Raw genomic sequence first — 23,641 nt, 5'->3', positions numbered from 1 at the left:
CCTCTCCTCTCCTCTCCTCTCCTCTCCTCTCCTCTCCTCTCCTCTCCTCTCCTCTCCTCTCCTCTCCTCTCCTCTCCTCTCCTCTCCTCTCCTCTCCTCTCCTCTCCTCTCCTCTCCTCTCCTCTCCTCTCCTCTCCTCTCCTCTCCTCTCCTCTCCTCTCCTCTCCTCTCCTCTCCTCTCCTCTCCTCTCCTCTCCTCTCCTCTCCTCTCCTCTCCTCTCCTCTCCTCTCCTCTCCTCTCCTCTCCTCTCCTCTCCTCTCCTCTCCTCTCCTCTCCTCTCCTCTCCTCTCCTCTCCTCTCCTCTCCTCTCCTCTCCTCTCCTCTCCTCTCCTCTCATTACATCGCAACACAAGAAAATTACCAGGAATTCAGTTTAATGTGACAGTGTTTGAAGTCCCCTGGAAGCACTGAACCTTGTCAAGGATGAAATTGCATTGATCTGCTGTTTCTTTACACTTGATGGTCTCCCCCAGGATGTGAAGGGTCTTTTCATGAATGAGACATGGAGACCACACAATGACTTCAAGCGCCCTGACATGTCCAAGAGGTTTCAGGTGCACTTCCCCAAAGAGACATGGGGAGTTGGAGCTCTGCTCTTGCAGTGACAGCCCCTCTGTCAGGAGCCAGGTTGAAGAGCTGAGGGCCCAGGCTGCTCCTGTCCATTCCCCATATCCTCCACTGGGTCAACCCTGGTCTTCAGGAGCATCTCTAGCTCCTCACTCCAAGCCCAAGCTGCATGTTTGTTGCCAAGGCCCTGGCACCTCGTGCCCTGCACTGATCTTGCACATCATGCTTGTGCATATCTGCTGGTAACCACCCCTCTGGTTTGGCAATGGTGTAACACAGAGGTTCAGAGGGTGACCCCCAGCCCTCCTGACCACCAGCCACATCCAGCTGGTCACTGCCACGCTGGTTGAAGTGCACAAGAGCTGTCATTTAGAGACCAGGGGATGCTTCCTACCCGGGCAGCCTGTGGTCTACCAGTGTGGGCAGAGGGAGAGCAGAGCAGGGACCCAGCTGTGGCTCTGCAGGATCCTTTCCAAAACCATGGTGAGATCCCATGGTGAGTTTGTGTGCTTGTGATCTGCCAGGTGCAGGGTGAAGCCAACTCCTACTGTGGTAGAGCAGAAAGAGGAGATGTGCAGGTAGCTTTGACTACAACGTGAGTTTGGTCTTCATTAAAATATCAGGGGAAGTTATTTCTGCTAAGTTCTACCCTGTGAGTGTGCTGAAGACACACTGTGGGTGATGGGCAAGTCTGCTTTAAAAACAGCCTCAGAGTCATATTAATACTCCATGCAGACTTGTCCTTCGTGATCAATGGGCAGCTCCAGCATTAGACCCTCGATGGCTCACATTTAGCTTGATCCCTGGCTTTGGTTGGAACTGCTCCCACCACTTTTCTTCAGGACAAATCTGCTGATCCCAGACCAGGCAGCCTCCCTTTGCTTCAGGGCCCAGGATCACTCCTTTATCCTCTTTTGGTGAGGAATGCAGAGAATCTAAGTGTTATGTTGCAGAACACCCATCCTTTTATTTCTATAGGATGAGGTATATATTTATACAGGAAGAGGGACTTTTAACAAGGGCTTGTAGTGAGAGGGTGAGGGGTGATGGATTAGAACTTGAGGAGTAAAGATTTAGATTAGACATGAGGAGGAAATTCTTGGGTGTGAGGGTGGTGAGAGCCTGGCCCAGGTTGCCCAGGGAAGCTGTGGCTGCCCCATCCCTGGCAGTGTTGAAGGGCAGGTTGGATGGGGCTTGGAGCAACCTGGGCTGGTGGGAGGTGTCCCTGCCCATGCAGGGGGTTGGGACTGGATGATCTCTAAGGTCCCTTCCAACCCAAACTGTTCTATGATTCCATGATAAACTACCATGGAATGTATCACACCACTTCTGATTTGAACCACTGCAAGCAGCCAGGAGAGGGATGACACTCACAGCAGTAAAAAAAGACTGTGCATGAAACAGCCTCTGCTCACAGACACCTGCTACACCAGGATTTGTCAGGTGTAAAGAAGTGATTGAGAAAGAGTAATGAGTAGAACTGAGCTGGACTTTACTAAGCACAACAACTAGTAAACATGACAGGTTTCCTAGAATCATAGGATGGTTTGGATTGGAATGGACCTTAGAGATCATCTAGATTCACCCCCCTTGCCTGGGCAGGGACACCTCCCACCAGCCCAGGTTGCTCAAAGTTTCATGTAACCTCAAGTCTCTGATGCAGTTGATGCACAGGGCAGGGATCCCTTGGTACCTGCCTTGCTTCTAATTCCTTCTTCCCAAAGCAGCAGCTGTTGGAGCCAGGCTGGGAGGCTGCTGGGCTTTGGGGCTGACTCTGCACGCCTGTCTTAGCACTTTTGCCTTTGCCATTTTGCAAAGAAAAGCAGCTTCTCTTGCCCACCCTCGATGGACCTTTGAACCTCTTTTGTAAACCCTTTCTCAAGAGCACCCTGAAGGCTGAGTCCAAGGCTCTGCCTTTTGCTCTTCAAAACTCACTTGGTGTCTTTGACAGACCCACAAGACATTTTTGAAACAACACACCTTTCCTAGGCTGTCCCTGGTAATTAAGTTTTCCCTGTTAGCCACCAGCACTGGCAGGTGGTGCCTCATTCTCCTCCCTCACTCACTGGGGCAAATCAAGAATCATTCATTCTTGCTCGTGGCCTCGTGGTGAAACGCTCGTGAGAAAAATGTGCCTCAGTTCAAAGCATTTGCTGACTTTTGAGATAGACAAAGGAGGCTTTTTTATGATTGACCCTCCCAGCCAGGAACAAATAACTCATTTTCTGCTGGCCTGTTTCACCACTGCTAGCAGAGAGCTGATGCCACACGCTGTGCTTGGAACCCCCTGGAGAAAATGTGCTCAAGTTCCCTGCCTTGTGTTTCCCACCTTTGCCCAGACCTTTCATTTCACCAGCTCCTCTTCAGATCTTGGCTGTGCTTCCTACAGGGGGTCCCATTTCTCAACAGCTCCTGCCCACCCCTCTGTGAGGGCTACGTCTTTAATTGCTTGTCAGGAATTGCTTTTGCTCTGCTGCAGCCTCTCAGCTTTCACAGCTTTCAATTTTCCTGTCCTGGGGTCATAAGAAGGCACAAGAAATGCAGCAATCTCTTCTTCTTTAAAACAGTGAGATGAGAAGCTTGGAGCTCATGGCAAAACCACAAGTAGCCTGCCCAGGGTGTCATCTAGATGCTCAAAAAGCAGAAGGCAAAAGAGGTTATAAAATGGCATGGTTTTTTTTTTTTTTTTTCAGCCAATCTCATAATGTTTCTGAGGTCCCCAAACGATTCAAAATATGGCATGGAAGTGCCACCACAGCACCTGGCTTTCAAGTAATGCCAGGGGAAAGATGTTGGCAACTACACTGCAGGAAGATGTGGTGTTAGCTCCACATTTTCTTGCTCTCCTGCTCTGGGCTGCCATGGAACCATCTCCTGCCCCAACCCAGGAGGTGCTGAGGACCCTCCTCAGTCACTGCCTCCCACAACCCCCAGTGCTGCTGACTCCTGGTGTGTTTTTAAAATCCCATCATTCACCAAGTGCTTTCCTCGTGTCTTGCTAGCCAGACAAGCAAATAAGCTGGTCTCCAGGTTTCTTTGTCTTTCATTTTGTAAGTGGAGTCCTCCACCAACGGATGCAGGCAGGGCATGGTGGGAGCCAAAGCCATGAAACCAGCTGGTCTGACCATTCTCTTGGCTTTTTGTGAGGGAGGTGGGGGGCAATGGTGCGGTGAGGATCTGCTCAGGATGCTCCTGCTGCCCCAGGAGAGCAGACTTGATGCTGCAGAGGAGCCACGGCAGCTCCTTCCCATGGCTGCCCCAGCCATGCACAGTCTTGCACAGAATGACAGGATTACCTTGGTTGGAAAAGACCTTCAAGATCATCAAGTCTAACCATTAACCCAACACTGACAAGTCCTTAAGTAAACCATATCCTTAAGTACTATGTCTATATGACTCTTCAGTCCCTCCAGGGATGGTGACTCCACCACTGCCCTGGGCAGCCTGTTCCAATGCCTTTTGGTGACTACATTGGTTTTTGCTCCCCTCTCTCCACTTCTGCTCTGCAAGGAGCAGGTTAAGAGGCCCCATTAACTGTTACCACCCTGCAGGTTCCCAGCCCCTGACTATGCACACCAAGTTCAACAGATGGGATTATTTTAAGTGCCTCAGCCGTGCGAGAAACCACATCCTCAATATGACTTAAAGCCACCTGGAAGCAGCTCTGAGCCACCAGGAGGGGAAGAAATGTCCCTGCAGGCCCTGTTGCCTCTGCTGGCTGCCATCTACACCCACCCCTGGACATTCACCCCAGCTGCCTGGCAGCTAAAGACAGGCCATGGGTCCCCACAGAAACCAACATGGGGCATCTTGTATCCAACTGGTTGTAGAGAGAGAAAGGAGGCAGCTTTGCTCACCCACCCTTTGCTTGCCCCTCCCTCCCTTGACCCATCGTTTCAGCCCTCCCACAGTTCCCAGTGTCAATGTGCTGCCCAGTTCCTAACCAACTGGTCCAGGTAGCCACACTGAGCCCTGGTCAAGCTACACATGGGGAAGTGCTCCTGCATTAGGCTGCAAGGGGAAAACCAGAAGCAGAGTGAGTTTCCCTGAGCTCCAACTGGCAGAGCCAGGGAAAAAAAACCCAAAAAACCCAAAACAGTTAAAAAACCCCTCCCAGTACAAGAAATTTATTCCTGCCTCCTCCCTTCGCTCGCCACCTTCTCCTCTTTTGTCCATCTCTCTCAAATAACTGGGGGTTTTTTCTCTTTTGGGAACACACAGAAGTCATCAGGAAACCTTGTGACCCACAACGATGGCACCTTCTGCAAAGCTGACACCTCCCCCCTCTCTTTCCTGCTCTCCCTGTCCCCCCTTTCAGGCCTGTGACTTACCATGTGGAAGATCCCTAGAGAGACTGTTGCTGTCTTGATGTTGAAACAGCAACACCTGGGGGGCTGGGTGGTCGTTTGGGTGGTCATCTTCTGATCCCTCAGCCTCTGAGCTGGTGAGGTCGGATTTGCAGCAGCCTCCCCGGGGCAGAGCGAGCAGCTCAGCTCCACTTCCTTCCTGGTCTAGAAATGTGTAAAGTCATCTACAGAGTCACATGAGGTCTTTGATATCGCAGTAAGAAAGAAAGTAAAATCCTGTTGCTTTGCTAAAGGGTCTTTTAACTGCTTGCACATCCCAGATGGCAAATGAAAGCACAACTGCTGCTTTGGGCAGGCGGTGGCCAGCGAGTGAGGGACATGGGAGAGGAGGGATCCAAAGCAGAGTGAAGCTTTTTTCCTATAAAAAATCATCAGAAACAGAAGCAGGGGGCCAAGAATTTCACCTTAAGCTTGACCTGTTGTTTTTGCAGTGGAGCAAGCAAGTTCCTCAGTTTGAAGCAGCTCCCTGCTTGCCAGCACAGTCACCCTTCCTTGGAAGTGCTCCTGGGAGCTGGTGCTCCCTGGGCTCTGGGTCCAGAAGGATGGTGGGACTCCAAGAGTCAGGGATGTTGGCTGAGACATTTTCAGATTTGCTCCTTGCTCCTGGGTCAGCTGATGGGATTTATGTTAGTCAGCTCCTGGGAAAGAAAAGCAAGAGAGAGATCAGAGCCTGGTGACTTAGTCACTGTGCATCACACGTCAGGCTGGCTAACCCTGCTAGACCTTACTGAAATGTGCTCTTCAGCTCTGTAGTTATTGCTGTTCTCCTTAAATAATAATAAGAAATAAATAATAATAGCAACAACAGCAGTAACAACTTCTTTCTTTTCCTCTTTCCCCATCATATGGGACAGACATGTCATGCTTTAGACCTTCTGTGGAGTAGACTGCCCTGAGTTTGTGGCTTCCTGGGGAAGGTCTGGTGTGGCACAGCAGGGTGGCAGCAGGTCAGTGCAGTGACAGAGCTGGGCACACTCAACCATGCTCTCAGGGCACTTAGGTGCCAGTATGCCTGGTTTCTGCATCCCACCTGAACCCACTGGATTTCTTGTTCTGGGCTTCCGAGAGGGTTCCTTAGTCAACATATTTTCAGGGCCCTGCAGGGTTTTGGCAGAGGATTTTCCTGATTGTTCTGATGAACATAAATTCCACCTCAGTGCCAGGAAATAGCTGCTCTGGAACCCTCCAAATGTGCACAGAGTGCTCCACATCCAGCTGCAGGTGTGCTGGAGAGCTTCAGTCTGGCTGAGATGTTCCCAAATGCCATGGAAGTTCCACAGTGAGGGTTTTTTTTAGGGAAAGTCAGGAGTTTTGGGCAGTGATGGTAGGAAATATGAGTAGCTGAATGCCCCTGGAGACACTGCATCTGACACAGGGTCAGTTTATAACTGGAATTACATGGTCCACAAAAGGCTGACCAGGCCTTTATGGCCAAGGTTCCCCTCCAGAGCCCAGGATCTCTGCAGCACAAAGACATTTCAGGGCAGGGCAGGGTCAGTGCAATTGGGTCCTGTTGCATATTCCCATGGTTTTCTTTGGAATCTCACCAAATCTGACAGTTTATTACTTCAGTCCCAGGTTTTCAAGTCACTCCTTTTTTTTTTTTTTCTGTCTCTGTGTTTTTCAGTCTTGCATTTGTGGGAAGCCAGTTACAAACAGAGCTGAGTGCAGCTGAAGGGAAGAAAAAAAGGGAAAGGACCTTATTTTTCCACACAGTTTGGTGATTGCACTCCAGCCAATCTCATAACAAGCTGGGGAAGAAGGGGACTCCTCCTTCTCCAAACCCTGATGACAGCAGCAGGGCTGCTGCCTGTGGCTGGCAGGAGCCTGAAAGCAGCCTCGGGGTACCCCTGGGGAACAGAGCTGGGGCAGAGCTCAGATTGCTGGGGGGAACTTGTGTTCTTCACTGTCCACCAGTTCAAGAGAAATGCTCTTGAACTAAAGGCTGAGAGACCTGGGGCTGTTCAGTCTAGGGAGGAGAAGACTGAGGGGGGATCTAATGAATGTCTATAAATACATGAGGGCATCAAGAAGGCAGGACAAGCTCTTGTCACTTGTGCCCTGGGACAGGACAAGGGGCAATGGGTTCAAACTGGAGCCCAGGAAGTTCCAGCTCAACATGAGGAAGAACTTCTTTCCTGTGGGGGTGACAGAGCCCTGGGACAGGCTGCCCAGAGAGGCTGTGGAGTCTCCTTCTCTGGAGACTTCAATTTCTGAGTGACCTGCCCTAGATTCTGTGGTGGTTCTGCTCTGGCAGGGAGGTTGGACTCGATCTCCAGAGGGCCCTTCCAGCTCCCAGGATTCTGTGATTCTGTGGCCACCCACCCTCAGGGCTCCAGAGATCATAGAATAATGGAATCACAGCCTGGTTTGGGTTGGAAGGAACCTTCAAGATCATCCAGTCCCAGCCCCTGCATGGGCAGGGACACCTCCCACCAGCCCAGGCTGCTCCAAGCCCCATCCAACCTGCCCTTCAACACTGCCAGGGATGGGGCAGCCACAGCTTCCCTGGGCAACCTGGGCCAGACACCTACAGAACCATTCATTTAACATTCTGTGAGGATTCAAGAAGAAACTTCCCACCTAGAGAAGACATTTATCACTGGCAAAATGGGCTCTTTAGACAGCACAACTTCTTACTCCCCCATATGAACACATACATTTTATGTATTTGTTTCTTTTTAATTCCCAGCAGTATTATGATTATACACTTTAATCCCATTTTTCAGAGCTCCTGCTTCCTACCCTGTATAAAACCACCAGGTGGAGAGAGGAAGGAATGGGAGAGAAATGCTGAATGGTTCTGTTTTTGTGGACCTCAGACAAGGTTTAGACTAAATCCTGCCAGTTGAGGGTCATTTTTGAACCAAATCAGGTCACTTATGAACCAAATCTCTCGTGACTAATCACAACTGGTAGAATTCTGGCACCACTGTTGGTTGTCACCATTATGGTTTGTGCTTTTCAGGCTAAGGAAGAGGCTGTTTGGGCACATTTTTCAGCATCGTTTCTATGCTCTACTAGGAAAAAATGTCATCCAGCTGCAAAGATCAACTTGGAATTGGAATCTCTTCACGTGCAGGGAGAGCACAAAGCCATAGACAAGGACTGCAGGCAGGACAAGCATCAAACCTGCATCTATCAGCATCCCTGGGGCAGCCAAACCACAGTGACATCTGGAGCATCTTTGGGAAAACAGGGTTAAAAATAAGATGGGGTTTTAAAAATAAGACTGGATTTTAAAAATTGATCTGGTTAAGCAGCTTTCACTTACAAATCAGTTGCAAATACAGGCTTTGCTTTACCTGCTCCACATGAAACTTATTTTCTTTAGGGGTTGGCTCCCCTCAAAGCCATTTTGTGGGCCCAGCTGAATGAAGGTGCAGGAGGATCAAGCATTTCCTGCTACTATGAAAAGCTGGTTCATAATTTGAACTTGACTTTGCTTGAAGAGTGTAGGTTCCCTTTGCAGTCCCCCCGCTCCTTTTTGAGGCAGACAGAGGCTTGCTTGTGTGTTTGAGCACAGCACACCCAAACTTAGCTCCCAACGTGTAAAAACAAATAAGAAGTGTGGCCCAGGCTGGGCCATTGGCTTCAAATAGTCCTGAATGCCACTGCATGTTTGGCTCACAACGTTCTCCTGAGTGGCCCCTTTCAGTGGTCTGCATACCAGCCTCTGCAGACACCCAGAGCACTGCTGAAAGATCAGCCTTGTAGGAAGTCAGTTTGCTCTAAGGAACACAGCCTTGGTGGGTTGTTGTTTTTTTTTTCGTGGAGTTATGGCCATGTCTTTTATGTGCTCTGCAGAGCCTTGCCCTGGACTCCTTCCTGGAAGGAAACCCAGGTGGGACAACTCATTGGAGGGGTCTTGGTCCTCCAGCTCAATTCATGACCTGCTGCCAGCAGAAAGCAGCTCCCATCAAGACATCTCCTTCAAGAGAACACGAGGAGAGGCTGAACCAAGCCACGTGCTGCTCTCCTTGGCACCCACAGCAGTGAAGGGATCCCCGGGTTTGGGTGAGCTGATCCTGGAGGAGAACAGAGTCAAACCAGGGGGTGGGAGAGGTAAAAGAGTCAGAGCTGCCCATTCCCTGCTGTGATGAGAAGGGGATGGATGCACAGGCCCTGTCTACATCTCTGTGTCTAATTCAGCCAATGTTTCAGCCATGCACTGTTCTGTACACAGACAATTAGAGAAGTCCTGGAAGCAAGAGGTTGGGTTAGGAACACAAAGGGTTTTAGTCTAAAAAAAAAAACCTGCTCTGACTTCACAGAGGAGGAAACAAAGTACAAGAGAATTAAGAAGCTTTTCCCAGAGACACAACCAACCTGCAAGAGGACTGACTTGTTCTTAAGCTTCCTGCACACAAACCTCTGACACCCTCTCTGAAACAGGCTCCCAATTTCCATGCAGCCCTGATCCTGTTTAGTCCTGGGTCTGGTCTCAGCCAGTGGGAAATGTTTCTTCTGTCCTTCTTAATTGGCTTCCTCCAAAGCATTGCTTCATGGATTTGCACTTTAGAAGAAGCCAAACAACAATGTGAGAGCCTTAATGAGAGAAGTGCTCCATGCCAGCAGGGCAATAAACCTTGGGCAGAGAGGGGCCCTGGGTCTGCTACCACATATTCCTGCTGGAAACCAGTTGGGCTCAGGCATCTGCTGCTGCCAGGGAAAAGGGAGAGTTTGGTGAAGTGGCTTCTGCTAATTAAACTAAATGCACTTCCCTTTCAAATCTGTTTGCAAAGGGAGGTTTGTAAAAATGCAGTTAGCAAAGGCTGCAGCAGCAGATGTGCAGTCACTGAATCATTGCTGCATCGTGCCAGGTGAAGGTGACAGCACCGGGGGGCAGGGGAGCTCATGGGGCCTTCTCCAGAAGTCAAAAGGCCATGAAAATTTGCACCTGCTGTGACTAGAGGTCTGTGTCACCAAGTCCCACCTCGGATGGAGGTGAAGTAGGTGCTGGTAGGCAAAAATGCTGGGCTATCAGTGAGATTTACCAGCCTGTGCTTCATTAACATCCCTGCCTGAGTCCCTGCAGCTGAACCCACTGCAGCTCTGGGCTTGCAGGGCAGGGTTGCTGCTCTCTAGGGGCACTAAGTTCAACAAGGCCAAATTCTGCACCTGGACTGGGACAATCCCAAGCACTAATGCAGGTTGGGTGTAGAATGGATTGAAAACAGCCCAGAAGAGAAGGACTTGGGGGTGATGGTGGATGAGAAGCTCAACATGACCCAGCACCGTGTGCTGGAGCCCAGAACCCACCCGTGTCCTGGGCTGCATCCCCAGCAGCGTGGGCAGCAGGGCCAGGGAGGGGATTGTCCCCTCTGCTCTGCTCTGGGGAGACACCCTGGAGAGCTGTGTCCAGCTCTGGAGCTCCCAACATAAGAAGGACGTGGAGCTGCTGGAGAGAGTCCAGAGGAGCTACAGAGATGATCCAAGGGCTGGAGCAGCTCTGCTCTGGAGACAGGCTGGGAGAGTTGGGGTGTTCAGCCTGGAGAAGAGAAGGCTCCGGGGAGACCTTAGAGCACCTTCCAGTGCCTGAAGGGGCTCCAGGAAAGCTGGGGAGGGACTTGGGACAAGGGCAGGGGGTGAGGGATGATGGCTTTAAACTGGAAGAGGGAGATGGAGGTTGGAGATGAGGAGGAAGTTCTTGGGTGTGAGGGTGGTGAGACCCTAGCCCAGGTTGCCCAGGGAAGCTGTGGCTGCCCCATCCCTGGCAGTGTTGAAGGGCAGGTTGGATGGGGCTTGGAGCAACCTGGGCTGGTGGGAGGTGTCCCTGCCCATGCAGGGGGTTGGGACTGGATGATCTTTAAGGTCCCTTCCAACCCAAACCATTCCGTGATTCTATGAATTTCTTGGGTTCCTCAGTTCCCTCCATAGAGCCTCTTGTCTCCAAACAGTGGTGAAAAGGGGAACCCTGCACTTGGAAGCAGTTCCAGTGTAATGTGCAAATTACATCACCACGGTTTAAGTAAATACCTTCAGATGTGTTTTTAACAAAGGTGAAAAATGATACTCCAGAGAAAGTTAGTTTATCTTTCTTTGCTACCTACATCTTGTTGAGAAGTCCTGTCCTTCCCCTACATCTCCAGCCCATGCCTTCTTCATGCAAACCCTCACTAAGCCCAGCAGTGAAGATTTTCAACCCAACACGATTTTAGACCTAATAATACTCTGCAAAATCTGTTTGCAGTTGTCAGATATTATTAAATTCTGAGTAAGAAAACTAGAAAACCCTCCCCATAGTCCTGTGTAGCCAGAAGCTCTCTAAGGTCTCAGAAGACAAAATGATCGTTTTGCTTATCCAGAGTGACAGAAACAATCTATTCATTAATCTGACTTTCATCCATCAGTTCATTGTGCTTTATGTCTATGCTGATGTGTGTTTTGCTATTTGCTACTTTTTTATTGCCATTATGTGACATGCTTTATTCATTCCACCAGGATTTATACCTGCCCTGTTACCTGCTTTATTCTTTCATTATATTTTATATCAGGTTTGCTGTGCTTGATGTCTGTACAGCCTCCCTCTAGATATACCTCACTGTATTTTACACATTACTTTACATGCCTTCTCCTTTACTAAGACATAAAAAATAATAATCCTGAGTACATTTAAGTGCCCACAGAGGTAAAAGTCTATTGTTTTCATTCAGCTGGATGGAGGAAACTGCTGTGTTAGCTTTTCCTTACAAAGCTACAGAAAGAACAAAATTGTCCTTTGGTTTTAAATAAGGCAGCAGTTTCATCTAAACAGTCACCCAACAAGGATAAATTAATAAGCCACGACTTCTGTTCAATTGTTATTCATCCAAATGATTGATGAAGAGATCACTCCCACCTTCACCTAGCCTTATACAATTCAATGTGAGATTCAGCTCTCCATTAGGACACTCCAATTTAGGTGTCTACTTGTAGAATCAGAGAATGGTTAATGTTGGAAGGGACCTTCAAGATCATCACCCTCCAACCCCCCTGCCATGAGCAGGGACACCTCCCACCAGACCAGGCTGCACAAGCTTCATCCAGCCTGGCCTTGAACACCTCCAGGGATGGGGCATCAAGAAGCTCCCTGGGCAACCCATTCCAGTGTCTCACTACCCTCATGGTGAAGAATTTCTTCCTATTATCTATTACCCTATATTTCTGTGCCAGATATCTAAATTGCCAATACATTTTTTGAAGATCTGGCCCAATGGTGGAAGCTGTTTAGGTCACCTTAGAGCAGACACTCACATGGGACCAGCTCCATCCTCCTCTTGGCTTTGAGGGGCACATCTTCATTTCTTCTTTCAACAGCTTCCACCATCAGCACACAGAGATTAACCCCACCTCACACCAAAATGCCTCTCCTTAACCTGGGGTTAAATCCCACTCTGGATGTCCAATCTGAGATGCATGGGATGATTCCCACTCCTGAATGGAGGAGCCTGGATGAGCTGCTTGGACTAGGTACCTTGCTCATAAACCCCTTTTGCAACAGCAACTGAAGCTGCCTCCACATCACGGAGGAAACCATGACCCCAGCTGCCTCCTAAATGGAAAGGACAACTGGGGTACACCAGGACTTTGAGGTGTGTCCTACAACACCTCTGGCTCAGAGCTCCTGCAGCTTTGGGAGACTCTGCTTGAGTGGTGGCTGAGACCTGGTGGACCCACCTACGTGCAGGCACAAGCACCAGCAACGTGCTGCTGGAACAACACGTCTCCAGCCTCCTGCAGCAGCAGCACACGTGGTTGTTAAAGTCCACTGGACTCCAAAGGCTGAGGGTGCTGCTGAGTGCTGGTCCTCTTCCAACAGAGAGGCCAACCCGGGATCAGGTCAGGCCAGGAGAGACAAACACACTCCACAAGAGCAGTTCACATCCAGAGCCAAATTCACCTTATGTGAGGGCAAAGGAGAACCCTGTTCCATAGCTCAGCCCTGGACCCTGCCCACTGCAAACCACAGGAGATTTGTCCAATTAGTGGCTTGCTGCTTGCCACAAGAGGAAAACAAGGTTTCTGGGACACAGTCACTTGAAAAAAAAATCTTATCCCTTTTGCTTTTTCCATCCCCAGGTTGGTTAACCTGCCCTTGTTGCTCTCTGTAAGCATCTGCACCTACCTCCCGTTAAGGATATTTTTGGTTTGCTCAGGAAACAAACAAACAATGGATGATTGAGGTGCAAAGGGGAACAGGGCTGCCTGCTGCCACACTGGAAAAACCCCCAAAGACGTACGAAGAGACACCAAAAAAGGTGTTTTCTGCACAAAGCTTGGCAGGACATACTGTATGAGTAACTGCATGACCTTTCAAATATTTACACGTACGTGGAGGCTGCTTCTGGTCCCTCACCCACTCTCATGCTTTCCACCCAAACTGACTTGCAGCAGATGGAGAAACACTGGATATGTTTTTGTAACAAACCACCCATGGCCAACCACAATAGCCAAGAAATGTAGGAAAACATGGAAGGTTTGCACAGCAGAGTGAAGCTTCTCAGCACTGTGAGAGTCAAGTGAAGTCTGAACGGAGCTCAGGGAAGCAGGGAGAGCTTCAGGGAGTCAGGCTGATGGGGGAGTTGTAGGGGAAAAGGACAAATATGGACCACTAGTCTCCTGTTGTCTTATTTGGAAAGGAACAGTTGCTGTGTTAAACATGAACATCTTAGTAAAATATAACTGCTCGTGCTTCCAGACTGAGGGACTTCCAGCATCTGAAGGCAGCCTACAAGAAAGGTGGGGAGGGGCTTTTGACAAGGGCAGGTAGCAAGAGGACAAGGTTTGATGGATTGAAACTGGAAAAGAGGAGATTTAGGTTAGACATTAGGGGGGAATTCTGGAGTGTGAGGGTGGGGAGGTTGCCCAGGGAAGCTGTGGCTGCCCCATCCCTGGCAGTGTTGAAGGGCAGGTTGGATGGGGCTTGGAGCAGCCTGGGCTGGTGGGAGGTGTCCCTGCCCATGCAGGGGGTTGGGACTGGATGATCTTGAAGGTCCCTTCCAACCCAAACCATTCCATGATTCTATGATGACTGTTTCCTGCAGCAGAATATGCACTTTTTCCCAAGAGAAGACCTTGAGGCAGCAGGAGAGGAGGGACGAGCCTCCGTTGGGAGTGATGTGTTTCTGGGACTTGGGTGCTGCACTAGTCCAGCCCTCCAGGTAGGTGGCCTGTCTCCAAAAGGCCTTGCAAATGACAGGACAGGGAGGAGGAGATGCACACAGCCATTGCTGATCTGCTGCAAATCCCAGCTCTGTTTGAGAATGTCACCACTTCAAGGGATTTCCCAGTTTTGATTCCTCAGATGATTTTCTTGGATAAACACTATGACTAAAATTCAATTACCTCTCAAATGAGCAGCCTCACAGGAAATAATGGTGGCATTCTTGGCCTTTGGGATTGCTTCTACTATTTAACCTTAAGAACAAGCCCTTGCTTGGCAGGAAAGCTGTGCAAGCTTTTCCTTCCCCACAGGCATCCATGGAGGTGAGAGACACCAGGCTGGGATTTAGACCTACATCTTGAGCACTCAATCCAAGATGGTCCTCCTGGAGTATGGGGGTGGAGAAAGTCCTCCTTTTGAAATGCTAACATGTCCCAGAGCAGAGGGTGACCTTGGCTGGTGCTAGGCAAGGATCAGCAGGGCTGAGAGCCAGACCTTCTCCTGCATTCCAGGGCTCACAGGAGGGCAGAGGCCACTGTGCTTCAGCAGGAGAGATTTAGAAATACTACAATTAAAGGGTATGTTGGTTTGGTGCAGGCTGTGTCCCATTCAGGAGATGGAGAGATGGCAGAGAGGGGCAATGGGGTGGGGGATTTTGTTACAAGGAGTATGGCAGAGAAGGAGGAGACCTTGCCAGTTAGTCCTTGCACTGTCCTGTCTCTCATCTCCCAGGAAAGAAAAAGAAGAACAATGTTTTGGCAACACCTCCCTGTTTTGGTCAGAAAGCTCCATGTGAAGGCACTTCCCCAAAGCTGTGAGACCTCTGCTCTGCTTCACTTGACCTGGGCATGCCTGCCTCCAGATCCTGCTGATCCTGCCTTGCAGGCTGCTCCCGGACAGACACCCCACAGCAGCTCATCAGCCATCTCTGGGCTACCCAGGAAATTGCAGAGTCAAGGTGATTTTTTCCAGCAAAACCCCAATCTCAGCTCTGCAGCCTCCAAAACCTGCCTCAGCTGCAGGCAGAGCAGCGTGTGCTGGGCAGCCCAGGGTTGGGATCTGGCGTGTCTGGGTCGTGTCTCATCTGTGTCCTCACCACAGAGATGTCCTTGAGCAAATGACTGCTCTCCTCAGCCTCCTGCCTGCTCCCAGGAGACCACCAGCTCTGCAGAGCAGTTGTGTCTCCAGCAGGCAGTGGCCTCTTGATGTCACCGTAGCACAACTGATCGGTTTGTTGGCTCAGGTGGCTTCAGATCAGGCTGGGAGCATTTTTGAGACAGCAGAGAGAAATGTTTGCAGTGTTTTTTATCCATCCCTGAAAGAAAGCATCAGCCTTTACCGGGTTGCAAATGCTCTTTTCTCCTGACTGCTCTCAGTACCTGTGATCTCACAATTTTGCTGCAGTTTATGTGCACAGATTACCCAAACATTCACCTTTTCTGCCCAAACAATCTGTTTCCTCCATATGTCCACTATGAATGTCTGTAGAGACAGACCCTCTTGTGCAGGTGTTTCATATGCAGCTTTAGCACAGGAGAAGGACTCTGTGTCATGGCTACAGTTGGATTCTGAGCCAAACTCTGAACCCCAAAACCCAGATGAGGATCGGCTGGAACCTGCCCAGATGTGTTAAAACTTTGCAGAGCTGTTCTGTTTGTTGCTTTGTGTTTCTTTTCTAAATCCTCCACCCACAAATTATAACATAAAAGTGGGAACATTTTGTTTTGCCATTTTCAAAAGGAAACATTTCACCTTCTCGGGTTGAGAAAACATTTGACCTCAAAATATGTCTCAGTGTTACAGATGGTTAAAAAAACCTGTAGCAATCAAATCAAAATGTTTCACTTGACCAGATTTTGACAGAGTTATCTTTCAAGACACCTCATTTCTGAATACTTTCCTTTCAGGTTGATTTTTTGTTGCTTTTTCTTCCAAATTTCAGAACTGCCTAAGGACCAAACCCACAGTTATTCACATATGGACTGTAATTAGCTGGAGCTTCTCTGTATCTCATAAGAATCCAATCAATGATTACTCAAGTGGAGTACAGAGGCCTTGCAGGAATTTAAGTAGGGTAGAGTCCTTAAGCTGATTTTCTGCATGGAGATTAATTTCATCCTGGTTAGAAAGAAATGGAATACATCCTGCTGTCTCTGTCCCCTTGTGACTGTCCTTATTAAGGGTCTAAGCTTGAATTTCTTGGTCAGACCAGGCTCCCACTGAGTTAATGAGGACTTTGAATGAGATTTTTGAATAGAGTGGTTGGAGCTCTTGTGGTTTGCACAAAGAGCCCTTCTTTGTTCTCCTTGCAGAAGACCCTCTCCTTGAACTGCACCCACCTATCATCCTGCACCTCTGACATCAACATCCCAGTGCAAAACCCTGCAAGGAAACTTGGCTTTAGTGAAATCAAGAGGCAAGGTGCTTTGCTGCTCACAAACCTATTAATTTGGGTGAAATTATCTGACCCTGTGGTTGGGTGATTTGACTCCAATAGGACGTTTTTCAGCAGAGTCAATAATCCTGTGGGGTGGCTCCTGAACATCCAGTCACCCTGTCCGGAGCTTTAGCCATGACCTTTTTGTGCCTTCACCTAAAATAGGAATGTGAATGTGGAAGGAAATGTAATTTGGTGGTGAATCTTGGGACAGCTCAGACAAACTCCAGCTGGAGCCTGGCAAAGGGGTCACTTAGATCTCAACTAGACAAGAGGTGCAGAAACAGAACATGACCAATACTTCATGGAAACAAACCTTGGGTTGAAAACCTCAACCATAATTATCACAGAGGTTTCCATCACCATCAGTGGAATGTGGAAGAATTTTAACCTTTTGATCAGAAGTTGTTTAAAATGTATGAAAGAAAATTCTGTGATAGCTTCTCCATGTACTTGTTGAACTGTGGAGCTGATTGGATATTGCTGAAGAAGGAAAAGGAGAAGGGAAAGGAGAAAAATAGCTGAAAACATTTAGCAATTACTGAGCCATTCTTCTCAGGCAACACAGACAAAGAACAGAACAAAACACAAAGCAGCCACTTCCTCTCCTTTCTACACTCCAAGAAAAATGACCTAAGCTGAGTTTTATATAACCCACGAGGAGAAAAGAGCAGGGATTCCATTAAATTCACTGATGACTTCGTCTGTTTTATATGGACAGAGTTTGGATGGTCTAGTGATAGGTCTCAATGGGCAAATTTTGACATCCAAAGAGATAGATTCTTTACATATTCATTTGCAGGTCCCATGGATTTTAAAAGCACTGTGTGGGTAGCAGCTACCCATGCTTGATAGTTGTTCTGGAGGAGCCCTATCAGCTGGGAGTTTCTTTTTGATCTTGGTAACTGTCCAAAACATTACATTTCTTTCCAAGTCTTCTTTTAAGTCTTTGAAATTCAGCCCAGCAGCCTCAGGAGACCTGTGTGCTGGAAATATGTCCTCTTTTAGGTCCCCTTTGGACTTGAGAAAGGGTCTGGATTTAACCAACACTTGGCATCACGATCCAGCCTTTCTCTCTGCTCCCTTCCCTGCTGGACAGGCTGAATGATGTGCAAAGAAAGGTCTGGCAATCTTCTCTTTAAATTTTGGATTAAAAAACTATTGAAAAACAATTAAAAACTATTAAAAAACAACTTTCTTCCTTTAAACCAGCTGTGTCATCTATAATGGGATTTTATTTTGGTTTTTTTTTCATAGTTTAGTCTATTAGACTTCAAATCAGAGAGGACTCCCTAAAAAGGTTCTCCTGCTGCCATCTATGCATTCAACTGCCTCTGTTTTGAGATAGTGCCTCAAGATGTCTGGGTAAGGGCTTTTCTTCCCTGCATGGATCAACTCTTTGAGACCTGAGCCCTCCAGACCATCTCTCCTGGCACTGGTTGTGTAGTGCACAGCTCTGGGTGCACATTCTTCATAAGGGTATGGAGAACATCTGCTGAAAGCATCCATCAACCTTCCAGGTGTGGCACTGTGCACAAGTTATGTGAAGGGGAAGGGAATGGACCATGTGGTCCAGTGGTCAGGGGGATGGAGACAAATTTTCCCAGTGTGAATCAGCAGCAACTCCACCAGCTCCAGCAAGGCAGGTAGATTTGGTGCAGTTTTCCTTGGAGGAAATCTTTATTTACACCTGCATGAGTCAGAGGAACATCTGCTCTGCAAGCTTCACTTCTGCCAAGTCAAAGAGTCAGTGGGAGCACAGGGAGTCCTGGGCTTCTTCGTACTCAAGGAGTCACCCATCTAGAAGCTGCTCTCCAAAACCCCAAGAGGACACTCCTGGAAACCCCGCTGGCATCAAAGAGGTGGAATTAGAAAACCACATTGTATGTACTCAGGAGAGAAGCCTTGGCCTCACCCAGGGCAGTGGTTTCCCACCGTCACATGCCCATGAGCTCCCAACAAGGAGGACACTGCCACCTTTACTCACCCTGCTGGCCTCAGGTTTCCCTTGCTTGCTGGACACAGTCATGGCTTAGGGTTCCAACTTGCCTAAAAACGTGCTTCTGAGGGGCCAGATCCTGCTTCTTTTATTATTGGTATCCTTATAGTGCTTTTATTGCTGTTACACTCTCTCCAACGAATCCAGGATCGTGAAGCAAAACCCCCTCGCTTAAGTCAATGGTATAAATCCTTTGCTAAGAATGGTTTTACTCTAGTTTTATGTCAGAATAACTGCAAACTCAATATGAATGAAGGTAATTTATATTCCTGGCCAGCTTTTCCTTCCCAGCTCATGCCCAGAACAATTTCATGTCTATAATGTTCTTTTGCAACTGTGGGGAATAACAGAGAAACCAACTCCAAGGTAATGGTGATATTGGCTACACAGGGTTACATTTTAAAAAGAAGAAATTAAACCCTGGCACTCTTTTTTAGAACAGTATAAACCTGAACTTTCTCCAAAACTAAATTAGCCTGTTAAAAAGTTGGAAAATAAATATCACTCATTTTCCCATGTAAATAAAAAAATGGAACAGGAAAACTGGATTGGTTTCCAGTCAGGCTTCCTGGTTCCAGGTAGAATTCTAAAAAGGAAATCCCAAAATAAAGCACTAAAGATTAATTTCGTCTTACCAAATCCTTGATATTTTGCAGAATTGCTGTTGTTTCCTTTTCCTCACTTAGCAGATGCATTGGGGGGAGGAAAAAAGAAAAGTTAAAGCATATATACTTACCCTGTGGAGAAGTTCTGGTGTTCTGGAAGATCAAAACCAGCTTCATTAGAGGTGGAATTAATTGTATCTGCAGAGAATGGGATTCACCTGTCCTCATTAGCTCTTAAAAAGCCCACGAAATCAGTCCTAACACTCCCCTAAGCTCTGGGGAAAGGTGTAGAAGTAATGGAGATGTTTCCAGGAGGGGATCTGTCCCTGCAGCACAGGGGTCATTTTTAACCAGTGATGGGGCAAATGCCACAGGTCAGATTTCACATCCAATGGAAAAGGGCAAAGTCTCATTAAAAAAACCCAACTTTTTTTAGTAATTAATTTTCAACTTTGTATTAGTACTGTGTTGTAACTGTAGCTAGATAGAGCAGTGATCAAAGGCAAGGTGAAATGCTCTAGGGAAGGTCCTAAATAGGTTCCCTACCCTGGGATTATTGGCTCAAGTTGCTCTCTACAGGCAGGTATTTGGGATTCCTTTTTTACAAGCAAATAACTGCATTTTCTACCTTGCCCACCTTCACTTGTTAGCACTGCTGTGTAGCCTTCAGCAGATGAGGGCTGTGGCACCTGACAGCCTGCAAATGAGATTCCTGCCTTTTGATTCTGCAAAGCTGGAAATCTCATCACTGGGCTCCCATCTGCAACAGCACGTGGTGCAGGAGAGCACAACAAAGAGGAGCCATGAGCCTTTGTTTAGGAAGAAGGGTGGGGTTCTTGGTTGCTATTTTTATAGCAATTTTCCTTTTTGACTGAAGAAATGGGACTTTGTGAAAATCCCCTAAAGGTGACTGGGGGATTCAGTTCTGGAGTGTAGCCTGTCCCAGTCTTGGCTGCTAGAAAACACCAGCCAGTTAAATAACACTTTTTTTCTCAATAGCCACATGGAAATGAGGAGATCTGTTGGAATAAAAGCAATGCAGAAATGGCAGACAGGACATAAATCCAGTACCTGCTGTACCCTGGAGCACTTCAGCATTCAAACAGAGCAAAATCTTTGTTAACTTCTGTTCCAGGCTGATTTGGCAGCCAGAGGACCATGGCAGTTGTCAGTGACCTTATCTTGGCAGAACAGCTCTCCAAGCACACCCCTCAAATATGCCCTTTTATCTCCAAAAACTACCCCAATTTACATACTAATTTATTACCTATGCAGTGTTGCAGCCCTTATGATACACTTAGTGAGACCTCATTCCCAAGGTTAAGATTACACCCCTACCACTTTGACCTTGGCAGCAGCATGAAGACCATCTAATGCATCTCATTCACAAACACAGAACAGAATGTCTGGTTCATCACAGCCTCACTTCACTAATGTCTCTTAAGGACACTTGATGCTAAAATAGTGTATTATCTCCTCTCCACACACTCTGAATTTACTAGCTGGCATAATACAAGATTAATTGCTTTCATTACTCCACTATATTAATTTTCTTATGTTACAGTAAACATAATATACTTATTTCTAGTGTATCTTCTGCTTAGGAATATAGCAAATGTTTTGATTAGTTCAATGAAGATTTTCCTGTTTGATGCATCTTCCTTTGTCACCACTATTTTAAAAAGACTGAATCTAAACAAATACCTTTCTAAACACAATGCTGTGGTTGCATGATCTACACTGGGATTTCAGGAGGTTATAGTGAGGCTGAGAGGTGGGAGAAAGGAGGCAGTGGGAGGCAGGGAAAGGACAGGTTCTTTTCTGTGTTTTCCAGGGGAGCAGAAACCAAGGCAGAAATCCAAGGCACTGGATTTTTGCAGCAAGGTGTCAGATGATCATTTCACTCTACAACTCCAGCTGTGCCAGACACTTCATTTTCCTAACCTGTTACATCAGGGCATGGGCAAGTTTAGAAAGACTGAGTATGGAGTTCGTATGTCTGTGATAGAAAGTGTCTAGGACCAAATGTCTGGATCTCCCACCAGCCCAGGCTACTCCAAGCCCCATCCAACCTGCCCTTCAACACTGCCAGGGATGGGGCAGCCACAGCTTCCCTGGGCAACCTGGGCCAGGCGCTCACCACCCTCACACCCAAGAATTTCCTCCTCATGTCCTTCCCATGTCCTCAATCTCCCCTCTGCCAGTTTCAATCCATTCCCCTTGTCCTCTCACCACAAAACCTTGTCAAAAGTCTCTATGTCCTGCATGGCCAGGTCTCCAGTTTCCTTCTGCAGTGGGCCTGTTTTCCCTCATCTTCCTCTTATTGCTGCTTTCTGTTGCTGTGCCTCTGAGGTCATCCTGCTGTTCCTGACGGAGTTACATCCCCTTTGCACCAGACTCTGCCTCCCAAATCCCAGGCCATGGAGGAGACTTGCAGAGCTTTACCTCCCAAGTTTCCTTAGCTGTGAAGATAATGAGCCAGCCAGCAGCACGACGCTCCTTCCTCACCTTCTGTTCCTTGTCATCTCTCAGTCTGCCTCCATCTCTCCTGCTCTTTCACTCATTTTCACATCTCCAACAGGCAAACAGCAGGAATGGCTGTCATTCCTGTGTGCCAGTGCCAAATTTCCAGCTCAGGGCTTGGATCTGCAGCACAAGTGGCAGTGGTGCAGCTCTAGACAAATGTGCCGGATGCCGTGAACGTGGCAGCACGAGCCAAACCAAACAACCCTGGGATCTGGGCAGTGTCCCCTTCAGTAAACATCTCCAAGCTAATCGGGCTAGCCTGAAACCACAGGGGATTTAGGAATTGCCAAGAAGGCCAAAGGCATCCTGGGGTGCATTAGGAAGAGCGTGGCAGGTAGGTGTAGGGAGGTTCTCCTCTCCCTCTGCTCTGCCCTGGTGAGGCCACATCTGGAGAACTGTGTTGAGATCTGGGCTCTCCAGTTCATGGAGGACAAGGAGCTGCTGGAGAGAGCCCAGCACTGGAGCACAAAGATGATGAGGGGGCTGGAGCATCTGGACCGTGAGGAAAGGCTGAGAGAGCTCAGGCTGTTCAGCCTGGAGAAGAGGGAGACTGAGGGGGGAATGTCATAAAAGCTTATAAACATCTAAAGGGGGATGTCAGGAGAATGGGACCAGACTCTTCTCAGTGGTGTCCAGTGACAGAACAAGGGGCAGTGGGTACAAACAGGAACACAAGAGATTCAACCTAAACATAAGGAATAACTTCTTTGTTGTGAGGGTAGCAGAGCCCTGGGCCAGGCTGCCCAGGGAGGCTGTGGAGTTTCCTTCTCTGGAGACATTCCCAACCCATCCCGATGTGTTCCTGTGGGATCTGCTCTACCAGGATGTTGGACTGAATGATCTCTGGAGGTCCCTTCCCACCCCCACCATTGTGTGATTCTGTCATTCTGGGAATTTGGAGTTGCAGCAGCAGGAACAGTGACCCTGCTCTTGGGCCAGCTGCATGCAATGGGAAGGGCTTCAAAGGAACACCCTGCACCAAACTGCTGGGAACTCCAGGGCTGGTTCCAAAACATCCAGCAACCAGTGAAGGAAGGACACTGAGCAGTAGGTTTGGCTTCTGACTTTGCATGTTTATTCCCCTGGAAGGGTTTTGTAGGGTGATGTGAACAAGCTTTGCAGTGTAAATGGAAATCAGAGTGTTTGGGGTGCTCCTTCCCATAGACTCTAAAAACACTTCCTGGCCTGAGGCACTGCCAAGATGTCCATGTTACATGTTCCTCTGTCACGCCCTGGAGACCAGACACTGTCTGGGTGAGCAAGCTGCTCTCTCTGTGTGAGAAGAAATACTCTTCTTTCAAGATCAAGGAAATCAACATTTTAACCCAAAAAATAAATCCGTGATCTTGTTTTCTCATTTTCTCTCCTTTTATCTCTAACCGTGAGCAAAAATCAGTTTAGTTTGGGGAAGTTTTCAGGAATCTTGCTAGAGCTTGTCCATACAGGTCTGTAGGGCCTCCCTCCACCCCATGTGTGTTTGGAAAAGATGGATGAGACCCCCAGAAGTCACTGGGGAGGGAAGCAGAGAGTGGCTGGGACTTGGTCTCCTCCCAGCACAGGGTGCCACAGAGAATGAAAAAACAAGATGAAAGCAGAAGGAATTAATCTAAGTGTCTCAGGTATAAGCAAAGAATGAGGTTTTTGCATGTAAATGAAGTGGGGAGGGGCCAGGGGGGTGTGAACATTTCTGTCTAAGCCAGAATTTTAAATATATGAGCAAGAACTTTGTCAGCTGTGGTACAGAACTGCTGGAAACTTGGCCTGGGTGTCCCCAGGCAGCTGATCAGGATTTAGATATTTATTTGTCCCTAAGGGAATACTTAGAAGAAAATAAAAGAAAACCCATGAAAATATTTTGTTTGCAGAAAGAAATCAGTCCTATTTTTATTTTTTTCCTTTGGTGTGTGAAGAGAGGGAGAAGTGCAAGAGGTAAATGCTGGGCTTTGAAAATGCCAGCACAACTCCACTGCTTACCTCCTACTTCCCTTCTCTTT

The 23,641-nt window shown here is 48.1% G+C and overlaps 1 protein-coding gene across 4 annotated transcripts in view; it reads right to left on the bottom strand.

Moving 5' to 3' along the window:
• The window catches only part of LAPTM5 (lysosomal protein transmembrane 5), a 41,910-nt gene extending 20,123 nt beyond the window's left edge, over window positions 1-21,787 (bottom strand). The window contains exons 1-3 of one of the 4 annotated variants that reach the window (XM_051637908.1): window positions 21,567-21,787; window positions 19,253-19,319; window positions 4,900-5,573 (exon numbers count right to left, since the gene is read on the bottom strand). In XM_051637908.1, the coding sequence (XP_051493868.1) occupies window positions 4,900-4,986 (87 nt within the window). In that variant the 5' untranslated portion in view covers window positions 4,987-5,573; window positions 19,253-19,319; window positions 21,567-21,787. Of the gene's footprint in view, window positions 1-4,899; window positions 5,574-19,252; window positions 19,466-21,566 lie in introns of those variants that run through there. The other 3 variants (XM_051637909.1, XM_051637910.1, XM_051637911.1) reach the window with 3 other exon arrangements.
• Window positions 21,788-23,641: the final 1,854 nt, after the last annotated feature.

The sequence above is a fragment of the Apus apus genome, chromosome 21, assembly GCF_020740795.1.
Source record: "Apus apus isolate bApuApu2 chromosome 21, bApuApu2.pri.cur, whole genome shotgun sequence".
Classification (NCBI taxonomy): Eukaryota; Metazoa; Chordata; class Aves; order Apodiformes; family Apodidae; genus Apus; species Apus apus.
Note: the sequence above shows the minus strand (reverse complement) of the source record. Positions and strands in the feature narration are given on the sequence as shown.